The sequence below is a fragment of the Saccopteryx leptura genome, chromosome 13 (genome assembly GCF_036850995.1).
Source record: "Saccopteryx leptura isolate mSacLep1 chromosome 13, mSacLep1_pri_phased_curated, whole genome shotgun sequence".
In the NCBI taxonomy this organism is placed as follows: domain Eukaryota; kingdom Metazoa; phylum Chordata; class Mammalia; order Chiroptera; family Emballonuridae; genus Saccopteryx; species Saccopteryx leptura.
In genome coordinates this window covers 56,880,414-56,900,081 of record NC_089515.1, presented here as the reverse complement: position 1 = coordinate 56,900,081, position 19,668 = coordinate 56,880,414, and the positions used below count along the sequence as shown (strand labels likewise).

The 19,668-nt window shown below is 64.5% G+C and overlaps 2 protein-coding genes across 9 annotated transcripts in view; one reads left to right on the top strand and one right to left on the bottom strand.

Moving 5' to 3' along the window:
- Positions 1 to 14,714, top strand: part of ENTREP2 (endosomal transmembrane epsin interactor 2) — a 105,522-nt gene extending 90,808 nt beyond the window's left edge. The window contains exons 4-12 of the mRNA XM_066354576.1: positions 817 to 951; positions 3,328 to 3,435; positions 3,726 to 3,886; positions 4,610 to 4,745; positions 5,529 to 5,613; positions 6,156 to 6,362; positions 8,796 to 10,282; positions 12,219 to 12,295; positions 14,577 to 14,714. Of these exons, the coding sequence (XP_066210673.1) occupies positions 817 to 951; positions 3,328 to 3,435; positions 3,726 to 3,886; positions 4,610 to 4,745; positions 5,529 to 5,613; positions 6,156 to 6,362; positions 8,796 to 9,112 (1,149 nt within the window). The 3' untranslated portion in view covers positions 9,113 to 10,282; positions 12,219 to 12,295; positions 14,577 to 14,714. The remainder of the gene's footprint in view (positions 1 to 816; positions 952 to 3,327; positions 3,436 to 3,725; positions 3,887 to 4,609; positions 4,746 to 5,528; positions 5,614 to 6,155; positions 6,363 to 8,795; positions 10,283 to 12,218; positions 12,296 to 14,576) is intronic.
- APBA2 (amyloid beta precursor protein binding family A member 2) overlaps positions 12,677 to 19,668 on the bottom strand; it is a 73,106-nt gene continuing 66,114 nt past the window's right edge. For 6 of the 8 annotated variants that reach the window (XM_066354570.1, XM_066354569.1, XM_066354571.1 and 3 more), the window contains 3 exons: positions 17,413 to 17,592; positions 16,438 to 16,650; positions 15,241 to 15,585 (listed from right to left, as the gene is read on the bottom strand). In XM_066354570.1, coding sequence (XP_066210667.1) covers positions 15,241 to 15,585; positions 16,438 to 16,650; positions 17,413 to 17,592 — 738 coding nt within the window. Of the gene's footprint in view, positions 13,647 to 13,866; positions 14,008 to 15,240; positions 15,586 to 16,437; positions 16,651 to 17,412; positions 17,593 to 19,668 lie in introns of those variants that run through there. The other 2 variants (XM_066354573.1, XM_066354575.1) reach the window with 1 other exon arrangement.

The window sequence follows — 19,668 nt, the reverse complement described above, 5'->3', positions numbered from 1 at the left end:
TTTTCCCTTTTCCATGGTTTTAATTACTCGAGGCATTTACATTTATTTAGCGTTTACTGAAAGCTGACAAGTCATGGGCACAGCGAACGCTGTCATAGTAGGTGTGGTGGCTGCCCTCGGGGCACCTGGGACCTCGGAATGTGGGATGGATGACACACATGTCTCGGCAGAGGTGGGGCTCAGGGGAGAGGCTCGCAGCTCCCGGCATGGGAAGCGGGACAGAGCCTCCAGCGTGCAGCAGGAGCGGGGTCTTGATGGATGAATAGGAGTTCGCTAAGCCATGAAGTTGGCTAGGAAACGGCTGCCCCAAGGAGCGGACCGTGCCAGCATGTGACCTCTTTCTCCGAATATCATGTGACCCCAGTAATTTCCCCTGGTTATGGTGTGCTTTCTTCTGTTTCCCTTTAAAAAAAAAAAAAAGTTAACTCTTTAATATTCCGGAATTTATTTGATGAACTTAGCTACCTACCTCCTCCAAAATAAAAGGGAAGCTAGCTCTGCTAAGTCTGTGCAAACGCACAGTTTAATGTGAGGGGTTTCCTCTCCTCCTGCAGTTTGTCTATCATTTCCCGTAACTGCCTGGCCTAGGTTCCTTCACGTCCATTTGTTCTTTCTTACCTGTCACTTTTAAAACAGGGATGTGAAGTAATCTTGATTGCTGGTGTTCTCCGTGGGTTTTGTCCACGACAACAACACGATCGTTTTGGCCTCGACACGGAGGCATGGCGGCGTGCTGGTCACCGTGCAGGTCAGGTGTGCCAGCCCAGCAGCAGGACGCTGGGCTGACCGTGGCTCTGTCTGCGTCCCTCTGTCCAGATCAAGTTTGACAGCGTGGAAGTGTGCGTCTGCTGCCAGACCCAGCACCCGGCCGCCGGCTGTGGCCACCTGGGCGAGACACTGAAGCTGAACCCACTGCGGGAGGACTGCAACGCCGTGCGGCTGACCCTCCAGGTGACGCCGGGCCCTGTGCGCCCGGCAGACGCTCTCGGGAAGGGGATCGGACTCCTCCACCTGCCCCTCTGGGTCCCTTCTGGTTCCTGATCCCCCGATGTGGGGTCAGCGCAAGAGGGCGTCTCTCTGCGGGGAGGGCCTGTGGAGGGTCACGCATCTTCACGCCGAGGGCGTCGCCTCTCCCAGTTCCCGTCCCCCGTGGTCACTGTGGGGGTGCGGGAGGCCAGCAGGCACACAGGTCTTGACAGACATGGGCGCGGTATCTCGGCTGTCCCCGCCATCTGTGGATGGGTGACCGGTGGTTTTCCCTTTTTTTTTTTTTTTGTATTTTTTTTTCTGAAGCTGGAAACGGGGAGAGACAGTCAGACAGACTCCCGCATGCGCCCGACCGGGATCCACCCGGCACGCCCACCAGGGGGCGATGCTCTGCCCCTCTGGGGCGTCGCTCTGCTGCGACCAGAGCCACTCTAGTGCCTGGGGCAGAGGCCAAGGAGCCATCCCCAGCGCCCGGGCCATCTTCGCTCCAATGGAGCCTCGGCTGCGGGAGGGGAAGAGAGAGACAGAGAGGAAGGAGGGGGGATGGAGAAGCAAATGGGCGCTTCTCCTATGTGCCCTGGCCTGGAATCGAACCCGGTTCCCCCGCACGCCAGGCCGATGCTCTACCACTGAGCCAACCGGCCAGGGCCCCCTTTTTTTTTTTTTTTTTAAAGAAATCCAGGAAATGAGATTTGATCATTTGTCCCTGGCTATCTGCTCTTCAACAGCACCTCATTTTTCTTAGTGACAGGAAAGCATTTATATTATTATTTTCCTTTCTGCGAGTATTCTTTTTTTATTCCTGAAAACCAGAACTGACTGCTGGAAAGTGCTTATGGACTGTGGGCTTGCTTTATATAGAGCGGTCATGGCCACCTGTGGGGGCTCTGTCGTGTGTGTGTGTGTGTGTGTGTGTGTGTGTGTGTATGTGAGAGATACAATGTGTGAGAGATACAGTGTGTGAGAGTGAGAGAGATACAGTGTGTGAGAGATACAATGTGTGAGAGATACAATGTGTGTGTGTGAGAGAGATACAATGTGTGAGAGATACAATGTGTGTGTGTATGTGAGAGATACAATGTGTGAGAGATACAATGTGTGAGAGATACAATGTGTAAGAGATATGTGGGAGAGATACAATGTGTGAGGGATACAATGTGTGAGGGATACAATGTGTGAGAGATACAATGTGTGAGGGATACAATGTGTGAGAGATACAATGTGTGAGGCCCTGGAGAACCCAGAGAGCTGCCCTGGCGTCTGGGGCAAGAGGAGGAAGGTGCTGCCTCCCGATATTGGGAACCTGTGATTGGTCCTCCAGGAGTGTGGCTTCAGATGCCGGCGTGGTGACCCCTCAGTCCGGGTGAGGGCCTTGTTCACTTCAGCACACTGGAGCTGGTGGACAGATGAGCAGGCAGACAGCACGGAAGGGGCCTAACCCTCCCCCATGCCAGGCAGAGATTCCCAGAATCAACCCCCCCACACACAATTAAACAAGGAGGCCACGGACCAGGCCGGCTTGAGTGGTTCCATAGCCTGTGTGTCACCCAGCCAGCGTCACGGCCCTGAGACCCCAGTCACAGCCAGCCGGGTCTCTTCCTTCTCTGTTCCTGCGCCCTCTCCATTCACCCCTCTTGTCACCTCCTGACCCTGCTGGGAATCTGTGTGTGCTCAGAAACATTTTTGGGGTGTCCAGCGTGCCTCAGTTTACCTTTTAACAGGCCCCTGGGGGTGTTTAAAGAGATAGGTCCGGTCTGGGCAGTATGAGAGAAAAAGGTGCCTATGCCTTTTTTTTTTTTTTTTTTTTTTTTTTTTTTGTATTTTTCTGAAGTGAAAAGCAGGGGAGAGGCAGAGAGACAGACTCCCACATGTGCCCAAGATCCACCCGGCACGCCCACCAGGGGGCGATGCTCTGCCCATCTGGGGTGTTGCTCTGCTGCAACTAGAGCCATTCTAGCGCCTGAGGCAGAGGCCACAGAGCCATCCTCCGTGCCTGAGCCAACTTTGCTCCAATGGAGCCTTGACTGCGGGAGGGGAAGAGAGAGACAGAGAGGAAGGAGAGGGGGAGGAGTGGAGAGGCAGATGGGTGCTTCTCCTGTGTGCCCTGGCCGGGAATCGAACCTGGGACTTCCACATGCTGGGCCGACGCTCTACCACTGAGCCAACCGGCCAGGGCCGTGCCTGCACCTGAGACGTCCTTGGGCATTTACGGAGGCTCATACACAGGCGTGTGGAGACGGGGTTGGTGATGGTGGGAAGATCACAGAGCAGGACCTCCACGAGGGGCTGAGGACAGGCCGCCCGGTCCCCCAGGTGACGCTCCCCTGCATCTCCCCCCAGGACCTGCTCTTCAGCGTGTGTGCCCTCAATGTCCTGTCCACCATCGTGTGTGCGCTGGCCACGGCCACGTGCTGCATGCAGGTGGTGTCCTCTGGCATCCTGCACACGGTGAGTGGCCTCTCCTTCCCAGCCCCGGCCCCTGCTGCGGCCAGTGTGCAGCCCCGGGGTCAAGGGGGCGTTCCGGCTGCCACCTCCACGGGGCCTGGGCTCCACAGAAACCTCCCTGGGTCACAGACGCTGTCGTTTGAAAAACACACGTTTAGCCAGCAGGGTCTGATAGTTGCGGTGACAAACGTACCCAAACAGATCCCTGAAGCGGAGGCGTCATTAGCTTCTGCGGACAGTAGGCCCCGTGAGGTGACGGGCTCCCCGTGAGGTGACGGCTCCCTGTGTTCCAGTTCCTGCCCCAGAGGGCGCGGTCCTCCAGCCCAGCCTGTGTGACCCCCCACAGCACCGTCCTCCACCAGATGCTGGACTTCGACGAGTTCATCCCGCCTCTACCCCCGCCACCGTACTACCCGCCCGAGTACGCCCACACGCCCACCGCCGGGGCCCCCAGGTGAGCCCACAGCACGGCCAGTGGTTGTCACTGACCGCGGAGCCGCTGTTGAATTACAGCCGCTACAGCCACTGAGGTCACATGTTTTTTTTTGTGTTTTTTTTTTTCCATTTTTCTGAAGCTGGAAACGGGGAGACAGTCAGACAGACTCCCGCATGCGCCCGACCGGGATCCACCCGGCACGCCCACCAGGGGCGACGCTCTGCCCACCAGGGGGTGATGCTCTGCCCATCCTGGGCGTCGCCATGTTGCGACCAGAGCCACTCTAGCGCCTGGGGCAGAGGCCAAGGAGCCATCCCCAGCGCCCGGGCCATCTTTGCTCCAATGGAGCCTCGGCTGCGGGAGGGGAAGAGAGAGACAGAGAGGAAAGCGCGGCAGAGGGGTGGAGAAGCAAATGGGCGCTTCTCCTGTGTGCCCTGGCTGGGAATCGAACCCGGGTCCTCCGCACGCCAGGCCAATGCTCTACCGCTGAGCCAACCGGCCAGGGCTGAGGTCACGTGTTTAACGAACGATGGGACCGGCTGTGGGGCCATTTTAGTGGACGGGGCTGTGGGGGGGATGGACATGGGGCTGACATCGCCCGGGGAGTCAGGCTTTTATCTCACACACGTGGCGTCCGTGCGCCCAGGGGAAGCTCTGACCAGAGACGCGCTCTCTCGGCGAGCTGCTTGCCGTTCCCGCTCCTTCCCTGCGAGTGACCGCTGGGTGGTTCTGCCTTCTCAGGGGCCTCCACCTGGACTTCACGCCCTCCCCGCTCAGCACGCTGTACGACCTGGCCATCAACAGCCCCAGCCTGCTCTACCCTGCCGAGCTGCCCCCGCCCTACGAGGCCGTGGTGGGCCAGGCGCCCGGCAGCCAGGTGAGCCCCGGGCCCGACCCCGAGACCCCGGCCTGCTGCGCGGGGGTCTCCCCGAGACCGCGGGTCGCCTCACCCTCCCCGCCCCGGAGCTCGCTGTTCACAAGTGTGTCCCCAGAGTGAGTCTGAAATAGCAGGAAAATGCAGGGTTTTTTTCCTTTGGGCTCTTCCCAGGGCTCAGGTATACCATTGTCATCGCAGTGGGGCTGATGGCCTGGGTGGGGCCACTGAACGGAGGCCGGATAGGCCGGGGGGGGGGGGGGGGCGAAAGATTCCTGAGGCCTCTGTGGGCACAGCTTGAGTCCACTCATTCCAGGACAACCGGACAGGGCCGTTGACCGCCGGGCCACCTGGGGTCCCCGCTGCGCTGGTCCCGAGCATACAGGGCCCTCACTGTCCCCCACAAGGGAAGCTGGAGCAGAGGGTGGTGAAAGGAAGGGGTTAGCTGTGCAGACAGGACTGCCAGCCTCCTGAGGTGGCCCTGAGGCCCCTGTGTGGCTCTGATACGGAAGGCAGGGCTCTCAGGGCAGCACCTGGCTGGGAGTGCACGGTGCTCTGACTGCGGAAGGTCAGACGAATGCCCTTGACCTCAGCGAGGGTATCCTCAGCCTCGTCCCTGGGACATCAAGGACCCAGGGGACTGGTGGGGACGTTAGCACCCGTCTCTCGACATCCCTGCGAGACGCTGGGCCCCCGTCAGCCCTCGCGGTGGGGGTGCTATTTCCGCGGTCCCCCCCCAGAGCAAGTCCACCTGGAACTCACTGGCCACCCTGTCCCCTCCCACAGCTCCTGGGTGCAGACCCGCTGGTGACCGGCTCCCGGGACCCCGAGGCCGCGGCTGGCTTCAGCACCCCAGGTGACCTCACCCCAGGTGACCGCACCCCGGCTGACCTCACCCCGGCTGACCTCACCCCGGCTGACCTCACCCCGGCTGACCGCACCCCAGCTGACCTCACCCCAGGTGACCTCACCCCGGCTGACCTCACCCCAGCGGCGTTTGAACTGAGCTCACAGCTCTCACAGGGTGGCCCCCTCCTCTCTCTCCTCTTCTGCCGCCCCCCAGTGTTCTGTCACTCGGCCGTGGGGATGTCTGACCTGCCAGCAGCTGCCCGGATGGGGCCGTGCCTAGTCTCTGCCTCTCAGTCACCTGTGGGGTGTGGAGTCCACCTCGCAGCCCTCCTGGGGTGACCCTGGGAGGTGCTCTGGCCTCCAGCCTCGGTGCATTTGTCAGCCTGGCCAGTGTGTCCGCACCCCCAGGACGACAGCTATGTCCGGCCTGGGTTTGAAGGGCAGGCTGTCCACACCCGGCAGGGCTCTCTGCTCTGATGGGCATGTGGGCAGGCTCTGTCCCTGCACGGGGGTGGCGCTGTGGTCCCCAGCCCCAGTGCTAATGCTGTGTCCTGTGTCTTTCAGCCCCGGCCGACAGCACGGGCCGCCCAGCGTCCGAGGGCGCCACCATGCCTGGCCCGAGCCACCTGTCTCCTGAGGGCCCGGCGGGAGCCTCGCACCCCGGCCTCGCGTCCCCTGGGGGCCTGGACCGCGGCACACGGGCACATCCAGGTCCTGGCCGCATGGCCCGGTCCACCAGCGACCCCACTGCGTGCTCGTCCAGAGCAGCAGGTACAGCTGGCCCCGCCCACCCACGTCCCCAGCGTGTCATTGGGCCTCGCTGACCCGCGGGTTGGGGCCCTGGGAGTCCCGAGTCTGCGCAGGGGCCTGTCGGCGGGTCCTCCTCGGCTGGCTGGGCATCTCCAGTATATTCCTCGGCCACGGAGGGTTTCTGTAGTGTCACCACGGCTCCCTTTTCCCTTCTGTGTGTCAGCGAGTTCTCTGTGGATTAGACGGTGCCTCTTGGCACCCGGTCCCACAGCCAGGGGCTTGGAGCAGCCCTGTCTCACGCCACTCTGGGCTCTCGTGAGGGGCTGCTGTTCTAAGACTGGGTGACACCTGCTGTGGAACATGGGGAGGTGACGTGTGGTCCGGGCTGCCAGGGTCTGACCCCAGCTCCTCACAGGAGGTGACATGTGGTCTGACCCCAGGTCCTCACAGGAGGTGACGTGTGGTCCGGGCTGCCAGGGTCTGACCCCAGCTCCTCACAGGAGGTGGGAGGTGACGTGTGGTCTGACCCCAGCTCCTCACAGGAGGTGACGTGTGGTCTGACCCCAGCTCCTCACAGGAGGTGACATGTGGTCTGACCCCAGCTCCTCACAGGAGGTGACGTGTGGTCTGACCCCAGCTCCTCACAGGAGGTGACATGTGGTCCCGGGCGGCCGGGGTCTGACCCCAGCTCCTCACAGGAGGTGACATGCGGTCCCGGGCTGCCGGGGTCTGACCCCAGCTCCTCACAGGAGGTGACGTGTGGTCTGACCCCAGCTCCTCACAGGAGGTGACATGAGGTCTGACCCCAGCTCCTCACAGGAGGTGACATGAGGTCTGACCCCAGCTCCTCACAGGAGGTGACATGTCCCGGGCTTCCGGGGTCTGACCCCAGGTCCTCACAGGAGGTGACACGTGGTCTGACCCCAGGTCCTCACAGGAGGTGACGTGTGGTCCGGGCTGCCAGGGTCTGACCCCAGCTCCTCACAAGAGGTGACATGTGGTCTGACCCCAGCTCCTCACAGGAGGTGACGTGTGGTCTGACCCCAGCTCCTCACAGGAGGTGACATGTGGTCTGACCCCAGCTCCTCACAGGAGGTGACGTGTGGTCTGACCCCAGCTCCTCACAGGAGGTGACATGTGGTCCCGGGCGGCCGGGGTCTGACCCCAGCTCCTCACAGGAGGTGACATGCGGTCCTGGGCTGCCGGGGTCTGACCCCAGCTCCTCACAGGAGGTGACACGTGGTCTGACCCCAGCTCCTCACAGGAGGTGACATGAGGTCTGACCCCAGCTCCTCACAGGAGGTGACATGAGGTCTGACCCCAGCTCCTCACAGGAGGTGACATGTCCCGGGCTTCCGGGGTCTGACCCCAGGTCCTCACAGGAGGTGACACGTGGTCTGACCCCAGGTCCTCACAGGAGGTGACATGGGGTCCCGGGCTGCCGGGGTCTGACCCCAGCTCCTCACAGGAGGTGACGTGTGGTCCCGGGCTGCCGGGGTCTGACCCCAGCTCCTCACAGGAGGTGACATGGGGTCCCGGGCTGCCGGGGTCTGACCCCAGCTCCTCACAGGAGGTGACACGTGGTCTGACCCCAGCTCCTCACAGGAGGTGACACGTGGTCTGACCCCAGCTCCTCACAGGAGGTGACGTGTGATCCCGGGCTGCCGGGGTCTGACCCCAGCTCCTCACAGCGCCCCGGAAGCCTGTGCTGTCTGTGGGCTGGGAGAGAATGTGGTTCTCCCCTCGTTCCCTCTGGGAGCCTGTACGAGAGGCTGCGTGGGACCTGCTGGTCCCGCTGCATGCATGAGGTTCTGTCGGAAGAGGAGACAGGCCACGTGCCAGGGCTGGTGGGCTCGCCGGTTGCTCCCAGAATGCCCTGGGCCTCCCAGACGTGTTCCTACAGTGGACAGGGCAGGTGGGGCTTCAATCTGGCTCTGGATGGGTCAGTCAGCTGATCACCCATCACTGGCTCTCTGGGAATGCCACCAGCCTCATTCATGGAGCCATCAGGGCCACAGAGCTGGTGCCATGTCCCAGCCCTTGGCTCTGGTGGGCCCTGGGCGTGGGGCCCTGGGCGCTCTAAGCTCTGCTGCCTGTCAGAGGGGGGCTGCCATCTGCTCAGGACCTGGTGGAGGGGCAGACGTGTCTGTGTGTACGTCAGAGGGGCCCCTGCCTGCTGTGAGCTGGAGATCCTAGCCGAGGGGACCGAGGGAATCCTCCCTGTGTGGCCCTCTTCCACCCTCTTGGCCCGTCCCCTGTCCTTCAGCTATGCCATCCTGACTCAGAGCTGAGCAGGACCAGGCCACACCGGGCACAGGGCGGGCCCAGGAGACAGGGTCGTGCCCAGCCGCCAGCCCAGGGCCCGAGAACGTCAGAGTCGAGCCCGTCCTGAGCGTACTTGCGTCTGCTTCCGGAAGGGTTCACTGAGCAGCGGCTTTCTCCCTTGGTTTTCAGTGGCCCGGTCTCTGTCCGTCACAGCGGCCCATGTCCGTCAGCACCAGGCGTCCCCACCTGGGGAACCGGACGCCTGGAAAACCCAGCAGCGGCCGGAGCCAGAGCCCTCCCAGGTGGCCTCCAAAGAGGGGCCCTGCCCCGTCCTGGACAGCAAGGCCTACACGGACACCCGGGTTCTGGTGGCTAAGTTTCTGGAACACTCCGGCTGTGCCCTCCTGCCCGAGGCCCAGCCCACAGCGGGTGCCGTCTGCCCGGAGGTCAGCTCAGAGGAGCATCGCGGGGAGGAGCCCGCCTTCAGCGCTCTGGATCAGCCGTGAGCAGTCACGGGTGTCGGCAGGGACGTGGACAGGCCTGGCGTCGGGGGCCTCGCTGGGGAGAGGCCAGCAGCCCAGGGGCACCTGGCGGCCCGGAGTGGCTCCTGTCCCCTCGCTAAGGAGGGCTCGATCGGTCATTCCCTTGCGGGTGACACTTCCCACCCAGTCCGGTCGTACAGAGGAGGACCCCATCACGTCCACCGCGAACTCTCTGACCTTGCGAGGCGTGGAGCCCCTGGAACTGACCAGCGTGACAAGGGGACAGTGACAGTGACTGGCATGAAGACACGCGGGATTTTCAGAGTCGGGGCCATCAAACCCCAGGACCCTCCCCACCCCCGACCTGGCTGAGCGTTGAGTGGACGGAGGTGGTGTCAGGCCACAAGGCTGTCTTCTCACGTGGTTTTGTCACTCGGACGTGGACAGTGTGAGCACCGGTGTCCTGCCGACACATCTACAGCGGGGGGCCCACCGCAGCCCGAGCAGCAGGCAGGGGCTTTGTGGAGACCCCCCTTGGCCCAGCCCCGTGGAACTTCCTCTCCGGCGTCCCTGTGACCAGGTCGAGTCGTGCAGACACGTGGTGTTGCATCCGTGTCAGTGAGCACCTGGGACAGCGCGTTTTCCCCTGGGTCAGGGTCCCGGGGGGGCCCGGTGGACGGAGGTCCAGGGAGAAGATGCTGGTGCCTCCAGAGATGAGCGTCTCCTGGGTCAGCGGGTCTCAGGTGGCCCGGCCACCTGTGGGCTGGAGGACCCGGGTCATGAACTGTTCTCCCTTGTGACAAACACCCACCGAGTCAGCTCGGCAGAAGCGGAGGCCTGGCCTCCTCTGGACGGCAGCTTGGTCGGCAGCCGTGGAGACGCCTGCACCCGGCCGCCCACGACAGCAGTCGGGACAGCGGAACTGTCCCTGCAGCCAGCGGCCCCTGCGGTGGACAGGGCAGCAAGAGCCACAGGCCGGAGAACCGTACGGCACCGCCCCTCCTCCTGCTCTGCACCCCTGTGGTGGCAGCTGTCTGCGTCCTTGGAAGCTGAGATGGGGCCGGTGTCCAGCCCAGAGACCCAAGCCCTCCTGTGGCCCCGGGCAGTGACAGCCAGCTGGGAACCGGCCGCTGTCGCCCACGGAGATAGCTAAGGACTCTTGAGAACACGGGACTCTCCCTGGAGACACCAGAGGTACATTCACGGGTCCTGTACTCGGACCGGGAAGTGGGAAGTCTCTTCTCTAACCTGTCTCAACCAGGGGCATTTCCAGTCCCCCAAAGCACGTTCCCTTGCAGGCAGTTAGGTGACGGCTTTCCCAGGGGGCCCCTGGGGTCCTGTGTCCTCAGGGTGGTCTGGGGGAGCCCCCCCCGGGGTCCTGTGTCCTCAGGGTGGTCTGGGGGGAGCCCCCCCCGGGGTCCTGTGTCCTCAGGGTGGTCTGGGGGAGCCCCCCTGGGGTCCTGTGTCCTCAGGGTGGTCTGGGGGAGCCCCCCCCGGGGTCCTGTGTCCTCAGGGTGGTCTGGGGGGAGCCCCCCCCCAGGGTCCTGTGTCCTCAGGGTGGTCTGGGGGGAGCCCCCCCGGGGTCCTGTGTCCTCAGGGTGGTCTGGGGGGAGCCCCCCCCCCGGGGTCCTGTGTCCTCAGGGTGGTCTGGGGGGAGCCCCCCCCGGGGTCCTGTGTCCTCAGGGTGATCTGGGGGGAGCCCCCTGTGCTCCCCTCCCCGTCTTTGGGGGCAGCTCAGGCTGGTGTGTCTGCAGGAGACGGGCCTGGGGCTCTGTCAGTTGCTGCTTCCCCCCCTCAGCCCCCTCACCCCAGCACCCCCTTTAAGGACGAGTGGCTATCTGGCCAGAAGCCCCTGCTCAGTGTCCTCGGCCCACACCCCTCCCACTCGGTTTTGTATTTCTATTTGCAGGGGGGGGGCACTTTCCCCAGGTGTGTCCCTCCTCCTGGGCTGGCACCTGCCCACCTGCTCAGGGCCCCACCTGGGCGTCCGGGCAATGTCCTGGGAAGAGAGAGGTGGTTGGAGCCACGGGAACGGGCTGGGATCCCATGCCTCAGCTCCCTGGGGGTGGGGGCGCGGGAACCAGGAGCCCCCAGTCGGTCGAGTAGAAGAGACACTGAACAGAAGGCAGACTGGGAGCCTCCATCTCTCACAGGTCCCCCAGCCCCCTGTGCAGGCCGTAGTGGGACCCCAACTGCACAGGCCTGGGTCCTGGCACTCTTCCTGCTGTCTCCCCGGGACCTGAGGTGGGGACCCTGGCCAGGGGCCGTGAGAACAGGAGGTGGGTGAGCTCTGGGCCCCACGCTGTGGCGACTGGGGGGGCGGAGGCTCCTCCCTCACGGGGACTTAGTCTCAGGTGGCCACAGTGGTGCAAGTTCAGTGCCTGTAACAGAAACCTCACCCCCCCTAACCTCCCCCCCCCCGGGCTGTATCGATTCGGATGCTGCCCTTACGGCAGAATTTGTAGGAAACCGTTTTCAGGCCACAGGGGACCTGTTTGTACAACGGGAAGCTTGTATTTATTTGACGTATTGCAAAGTGTTTTCACGGTGATCAGTGCTTGATGTACACCGTTCCTGGCCTGTGTCGGAGGTCTGACAGGGCAGAGAGGGCAGCTGAGAGAGCACAGGCGTGGCCGGTGACCAGGGTCCCCAGGGGGGCATGAGCTGGGCTCGGGGGCTGGCCCGCAGCATGAGGCACCCTTCCTGGGGCTGCCGGGAGCGGGCGGGTGCCCGGACGTGTGCACGCCCCGCGGTGTTGGCACACAGCTGCCCGCCTGCGTGCGACCTCAGAGGCCCCCCAGGAGGAGTGGTGCCCCCCCCCCGGCTCAGAGCACCCTGTCGTCAGGGCCTTTATGCCCATCCTCGGCTGCGTCCCTCTCCCCCACGTGTCATTTGTGAGCTGGGGGGTTCCTCTCTGGGCCCCCTTCACCAGCCTTGTCCTGGGTACTGCAGGGACGTAGCCCTTGACTCTGTGACATTCCTCCTCACCCCCCGAGGGTGTGGGCTGTCCTGGGTGGGCTCATGGCGGGAGTGAGGGTTGCTTGTAGGTGGGACAGAGGTGCACCTGCCTGTCCAAGGTCCCCAAGCCCCCTGACCAGAGCTCACGCTCACCCCGGCCTCCCCACACCAGGTGACCCCGGATGACAGCCACGGAGAGAGAGAAGTTACGGGGGGTCCTGTCCAGTCCTGACTGCAGCTCACCTGCAGGTAAGGAGGCTGCTGCAAGCTGGTCGGACCTTTTACACACGCACACGCCTCTCAGGTCTGAACCAGGAGGAGCCAGTGGCTCTCCCGTTCACACACGCACACGCCTCTCAGGTCTGAACCAGGAGGAGCCCGCGGCTCTCCCGTTCCGTTAGCCGGCAGCCTGTCTCCCGACCGGGCACCGTGGACAAGCGGCAGGCCCGGGGACCTGTCACCATGGACGGGGCAGAGCCCTGAGGCCGCAGCCCAGGAGGGAGGCTGAGTGGGCGCAGAGTCAGCGGCGCTGTCGACTGTGTGCGGGTGGGAAGTCGCACGTCTGCTCCGGCGAACAGACCAGCCACACGCAGACGTCTTTTCATCACGACACCTGGTTTATTAGGGGGGGAGTGGGGGGAGCGAGTCTTCCTACGGTCGGCTGCATGCAACGCACAGGTCATCCCGGGACACGGCGACCCTGGAGTGGCGGCTACTGCGTGGTAAGGCTTCTTCAAGTCACAGTGTATTCTTCGGGCCGGGGCCAGAGAGAGACTTCCGGGCCAGGTGACGTCAGGTGACAGTGATCTCTAAGGGACAGAACTAACGGGGCGCTCTAATACTGCTCACGGCTGCGGCTCCCCGGGTCTAGGTGCCCGGTGGGCTCTGTCCTGGGGGGAAGCGTGTGTGTGGACAGGCTGTGCACAGAGAGCCGTGCCCGGGCTGCCGTCCTGGTCCTTGGGAGGAGCGTGCCCAGGTAGGTGCGGAGACCAGAGGACAGGCGGCAGGTGTCGTCAAGTGGCTCGTCGGAAGTCAGACCAGCCGCGTTTGCCAGACAGTTCTGGGACTTGGACGTTGTGGCTGTCATCCTTTATTTGACGCCGACCGGCCCCTGTTCCCGAGTTCAGCCTCAAAGCTATCCTGAGGGCCAGTGGCCGATGGGCAGGGCAAGGCAGCGGCACCATCAGCCCCCGGGGGCCACCGGGGCCCCCTGCTGCCCCCGCTGTGCGGCTTCGGGAAAGACGGACACCACGCCGCCCAGGGACGCACACACCTTGTCAGCCTCGACGAGAACACGGGTCGGAACACGTGACTGTCCTCAGTGAGAACACGGGTCGGAACACGTGACTGTCCTCAGTGAGAACACGGGTCGGAACACGTGACTGTCCTACACACAGGCTCCTGCGAGCCTCCTTGGACAGGCGCCCCTTTTCGTCAGAAAGAAGAAGTGGGTGGGGAGGCTGCCCTCCTGGGAGCCGGGTCCTGGGCTGCGGCTGAGGGCAGGACTGGCCCCGGCTCTGCGGAGCGCCTAGATGTACAGCGGTGTCTCCTGGCCCGTGAGCAGCCTGAACATGGCGGCAGGCATGGTCTTCATGTGGATCTGCAGGCGAGAGGGGGGCTGAGGAGCTCCCTCCCGGGCCCCTGAGACCCCCTGGGGAAAGGACGAGGGCCCCCTGGTCGCCCCCGAGGATGGCCCTGCGGACAGTGTCCCCGGGCCCCGCCCAAGGCTCGAGCTGTTTCACCTCAGGAGCTGGGTCTCCCTCAGCCCGAGCTGCCACCAGGCGGTGACCCACCCGCGTGGCCGGGCCCAACGGTCTCACCTCTCCCACCGAGTTGGACAGAGCCTGCACGATCTTCTCGTGAGCCATGGCCACCACGCTCTGCCCGTTGATCTCGATGATGCGATGGCCGACGCGCACGCCGCCGCGCTCAGCGATGCCGCCCCTCATGAGGCTGCAGATCTGAGCAGAGGGGCCAGTCAGCGCGCCGGGCCGCCACCCGGGAGGCACGCACGCACGCACGCACGCACGCCTGTCCCCAGCAAGGGGAAGGACTCATTCCGACAGATGCTACCTGCAGCTACTATCTCTCTTGAGGGTTTCACGGCTCTTAGGGGTCCTCATGCTCGTAGGCAGGGAACCCCAATGAGAGTCGGGGGGCGAGAAGCTGGTCAGCACCCCGAGAGGTCAGGGGGCGAGAAGCTGGTCAGCACCCCGAGAGTCGGGGCCTGCAGGGGACTCCACTGTGGGCGGTGGCACAGCAGACGCTGCAATGATGGGACGCCCGCCTCGGTCCGCCTCACCCACCCTCCGCTGGCATGTGGCTCTGACTTCATGGGGTGCCGTTCTTGGGGAAGCAGATATTCCCCACTGGAGACTTCACCCCTTGCAGGGACGTGCAGGGAGGGGGGAGGAGGGGCCCGTTTAGAAAGAGCGCTAAGGGGTTTCCCGGGGCCTGTGCTGGGGTGATGACGCTGAGATGGGGCAGGCACGTGGGCACAACTAACTCCGCTGTCGGCACACTCTTCCAGGGACCCTGGGGACCCGCTGCACCGCACGCTGTCATCACTGGGCGCGGTGGACCCAGTGAGCGGGAGGCCAGCTGGCCGGCGGGCCACACACACCCCTGTGACGCGGACACTGGCACCCTGGGCCCTGCGTGCAAACACGCCAGCCTTGCCCACGCCCCAGACAACGTCATGACCAGCTGGGAGCCCCGGACCAGGGGCCCCTCCTCCCTGTGAGACACCGACGGGCAGTGCCACTTCGCCCTCGGACACCAGGTGGTGCGGCCTTCACTTCCTGAAACCCAGACGGACGGGCCGCGGACCCAGCAGGACTTGTAACCGTGACAGAGACGTCCTCTGCCCACGTTCACGGCAGTGCGAGTCAGAGCGGCTGGGAGGTAAAAGGTTCTGGGCACTTTGGCCGTTTAGCGCCTTTGCCGCAGGCATGTTTGCTGTAGCAGCGTGTGCGCCAACCCGAGGGACAGAAAGGGGCCTGAGCCCAAGGCCAGCACCTCTCCCAGTATCCACACTGCATGCCAAACAGCAGTGGGGCCATTCTGGTGCCTTCTAGAAGTTTTCCCAGGAAACGGCTCTCATGGGCACGACGCAGGCCAGAGAGAACACTCGGACGCTAGGCTGGAGGACTCTGGCCTGAGAAGCAGGCACCGATTCCGGGGCCAACCAGCACTCACTCGAGCCTCACATCACCTCCTCCTGGAAGCCCTCCCACCTGCTCAACAGATGAACAAGTGGATGTCTGCTGGCTGAACACACTGCAGTGGCTACAGGGGTCCTGCGTCCCCTCCGGAGCAGGTACTCGCCGAGGGCAGAGCTGGAGGCCCTTGTCTCCCTTCCTGACCTGTGTGTACCCAGCCCGTGTGGAGGCGGCGAAGGATAGAGAGCGTGGACTCACGATTCCGTTCTGCACACTGAAGCCCAGCTGGTACTTGAGGTCCGGCCGCTTGATGAGGACGGTGGTGACTGGGGGACAGCTGACGATGTTGAGCTTCACCTGCGTCTGGTTCTTCAGACCCTGGGGGACACAGGGGAGGGGTCACAGGTGACACAGTGGAGGAGGACACCCCTGGCTGGGGAAGGCAGCCTCAGTGCCCCCCCCGTGAGGGCTGAGATACCCCCACCCTATGTGCTGGGTGTCCCAGGTGGCAGTGCCCTTTGACCCAGGCTCAGGGGCACCTGGGTAATGCAGGAGGAGCACAGCTGGTTTGGGGGGACAGGGGGCACCAGAGAGAACAGTGTCACCAGGCACCTCGGGCCAAGGTCCTGGGGTCAGTGCCCATGTGTCAGGGTGGCTACAGCTTCTGCTCCCTCCTGGGGTGGGGGGTGCTTGGTGACCCCACACACACAACCCTGTCACAGCCTGGTGACAAGTGTCCACGCCTCTGGCTGCACTGACAGAGGCCTGTCCCACATCTGTCTGTCCACCTGCGAGGTCACCTCTCAGGGGGCCAGTGCCAGGGGTCAGGCAGATGCGGCCTCCAAGCCCCCGTGCGGTAGAGACCGAGCACAGCAGGAGGCTCTGACAGCCCTGCAGCCCAGCTGTGAGGCCCCGTCCTGCCTGGCTCTCCGGAGGTCACAGGGCAAACCCGTGGAGTAGCCTGTTGCTTAAGACCTGCCTCCCAGTTTGCCCAGGACGTGGGACACAGTGCTGACCTGGCAAAGTCCTGGGCAAGCTGGGAGGGCCGTTCCCCCGACACCCACAGGTGCTCGGCCCGGGCCTGCGGTCAGCGTGGGGTCAGTACTGGGCTGAGGGAAACCACACACACCTCCCACCTTCTCGAACTTGGCCTGGCACGGTCTCGGGTGGCTCTCTGGACCCAAAGCCTCGAGGCGGGGGGTGGGGAAGGTGGGGGGCTGGGGGGCCTACCTTGATGATGCCCTGGCAGGTGGCGAGGGGCAGCCCCACCAGGCTGGTGCCGTTGATGGACATGATCTGGTCCCCGATGCTCAGCTTCCCCGAGCGGGCCGCGGGGCCTCCGTTCATCATGTTGGCCAGGATGACGGTGGGCAGGATGGAGCCCCAGCCGGACTCCACCACCACCACGCCCAGCATCTCCCCCTTGTGCTTCTCTAGCTGCAGCTGCCAGAAGACCGAGCTGGGTCAGCGGGTACCCCCCACGCCCCCTGGGGGACAGCAGACTGTCCCCTCCCCACACAGCTGAGGCTCCCCCAGCCCCCAAGACTCACACCCTGAGTCCTTCCTCTTTTCTCTCTGCCTCAAAGGTCTGGTTTTGAGAGCTGCCTGTTAGTCACAACACACAGGACCACTCCCCTCACTCAACAGCATTGGGGGCGTCGTCCCCCACCCTCCAGCATCAGCTTCCCTCCCCCCCGGGCGGAGCACCCAGCTCCCTCCTTAGGAGACGCAGCCTCCCTGCCCCACCTCCTTCCACACCCAAGTGTCGGAGCCTGCGTGGGGGTGGGGCTGCTGGGCCGACACAGGCCCCCCTCTGTCCGGGAGTGGGGGCCCCGAGGCTGCTGGGCCGACACAGACCCCCTCTGTCCGGGAGTGTGGGGGGCCCTGAGGCTGCTGGGCTGAAACAGACCCCCCAGCCCTCTGTCCAGGAGTGAGGGGGGCCCCGAGGCTGCTGGGCTGACACAGGCCCCCCTCTGTCCGGGAGTGGGGGCCCCGAGGCTGCTGGGCCGACACAGACCCCCTCTGTCCGGGAGTGTGGGGGGCCCTGAGGCTGCTGGGCTGACACAGACCCCCTCTGTCTGGGAGTGGGGGGGGCCCCGAGGCTGACACAGGCCCCCCTCTGTCCAGGAGTGGGGATGGGGACTGCTGGGCTGACACAGGCCCCCCTCTGTCCAGGAGTGGGGGGCCCCAAGGCTGCTGGCTCACCTCCTTGCAGTTCTCCGAGTTGGAGAAGTGGACGAGGTCGTCGTTGTACATCTCCTGGGTGCTGAGGATGTCGCTGTACTCCTTCTGGCTGAGGTCCTCGGGGTTGATGCCGTTGGCCCGCAGGAACTCCTGGTAGGCCACGCTGAAGGCCTGGCCGATGGACTGGGCGATCAGCTGGGCCTGGAGGGGGGCAGCCCTTAGAGACCAGAGCGGGGCGAGGGCCCCCTGCTGCCTGTGCCTGCAGGACCCGGTCCTCGGGGCCCCGACGCAACGCAGTGTCAACGTGCAGGACTAATAAATATTTCCTAGACACCCGAGTGCTGTTGCCTTCATTGGCGACTGGACTGTGTTGCTTCCCACCTGCCTTCATCCACGGGCAGCTGGCTGAGCTCTCGGGGGCGGGGGACACTGTTCGTCGTCCCCCTGGACAACACAGTCCGTTGTCTTGGGCAACAGAGTCCAGGGCCAGCGGGGGAGGAGGTGTGTGTCCACCGCACTGCTGGGGAGGGGTGGCCAGGCCAGGCTGAGGCCGGTGACAGCCCTGAGCCCAGACCCCACGGGCAAGCCCAGCAGACCACGTCTGTCTGTCTCAACCACCTCTGTGGGTGGAGGATGGCGGGGGGAGAGCTAAGACCCGAGTCCCTGGGAAATGCGTGTGTGTGTGTGTGGGGGGAGAGCTAAGACCCGAGTCCCTGGGAAATGCGTGTGTGTGTGTGGGGGGGGAGAGCTAAGACCTGAGTCCCTGGGAAATGTGTGTGTGTGTGTGGGGGGGAGCTAAGACCTGAGTCCCTGGGAAATGCGTGTGTGTGTGGGGGGGGGGGTGAGGCCACACTGGCTCCGGTGGCTCCGCTGCCATCAAGGGGGGGCCTCTGCGTGGTGGGAAGGACCTGAAGATGGGAGAGGACACAGATCCCTGAGTCCCTGTGCGATGTCACGGCTCCCACAAGGACGTGCAGGCTGGCGCTCCTCAGAGGGGGGCTACACTGCGTGGACCGGCCTCCCAAACAAGACTGACCCCCTTCACACGAAGGGTCCTCACTCAGCGACAGAAGCCTGGCTCCCTCCCACATCCAGCGTCTGGGCACTGCTGCCCTGTGGTCGGCTGGAGGCACAGTCCCCAAGGACCACCAGGTGGCACCACCAGCCTGGACACAGGAGAGCACTGGGAGGGGGCAGAGGCTGGGCATCGGGGCCCTGGGGGAGACGGGGAGGGGGCAGCGGGGAGGCCAGGACCTGCCCCACCCCACAGGGCTCCAGGGTGGGCAGCCACCCCCGGCCTCTGGGTCCATCAGGCCCTGACGCAGTGCTGGCGGGGAAAGGGACCTGGGGGCACTCTCCCTTCTACCCTGGGGGACAGCTGGTGGGGGCTGCCTGCTGTCCTCGGACTCTGCCCTGGGGTCTGCCAGGACCCCCAGCCCACACTGTGGGGGCTCCTGGGCACAGTGAGGCCGCCCACACCTGCATGTGCTGAGGGCTCCGGGCCCCTCGCCCCTGGGCTGGGGCACTCAGGACCCTGCAAGCAAGGGGCTTCCCACCCCCTCGCTCATAGCCAGGGCCTGGGCGTTCACTGTGACGAGGCCACGAGCCTAGCCCAGGCACGTGGGGTGTACACGGGGCCCCTGCAATGGCCCAGGCACATGTGCACACGGGGCCCCTGCAATGGCCCAGGCACATGTGCACACGGGGCCCCTGCAACGGCCCAGGCACATGTGCACACGGGGCCCCTGCAATGGCTCAGGCACGTGGGGTGTACATGGGGCCCCTGCAACGGCTCAGGCACGTGGGGTGTACACGGGGCCCCTGCAATGGCCCAGGCACATGTGCACATGGGGCCCCTGCAACGGCCCAGGCACGTGGGGTGTACACGGGGCCCCTGCAACGGCCCAGGCACGTGGGGTGTACACGGGGCCCCTGCAACGGCCCAGGCACGTGGGGTGTACACGGGGCCCCTGCAACGGCCCAGGCACGTGGGGTGTACACGGGGCCCCTGCAATGGCCCAGGCACGTGGGGTGTACACGGGGCCCCTGCAACGGCTCAGGCACGTGGGGTGTACACGGGGCCCCTGCAACGGCTCAGGCAGGTGGGGTGTACACGGGGCCCCTGCAACGGCTCAGGCACGTGGGGTGTACACGGGGCCCCTGCAATGGCTCAGGCACGTGAGGTGTACACGGGGCCCCTGCAACGGCCCAGGCACGTGGGGTGTACACGGGGCCCCTGCAACGGCTCAGGCACGTGGGGTGTACACGGGGCCCCTG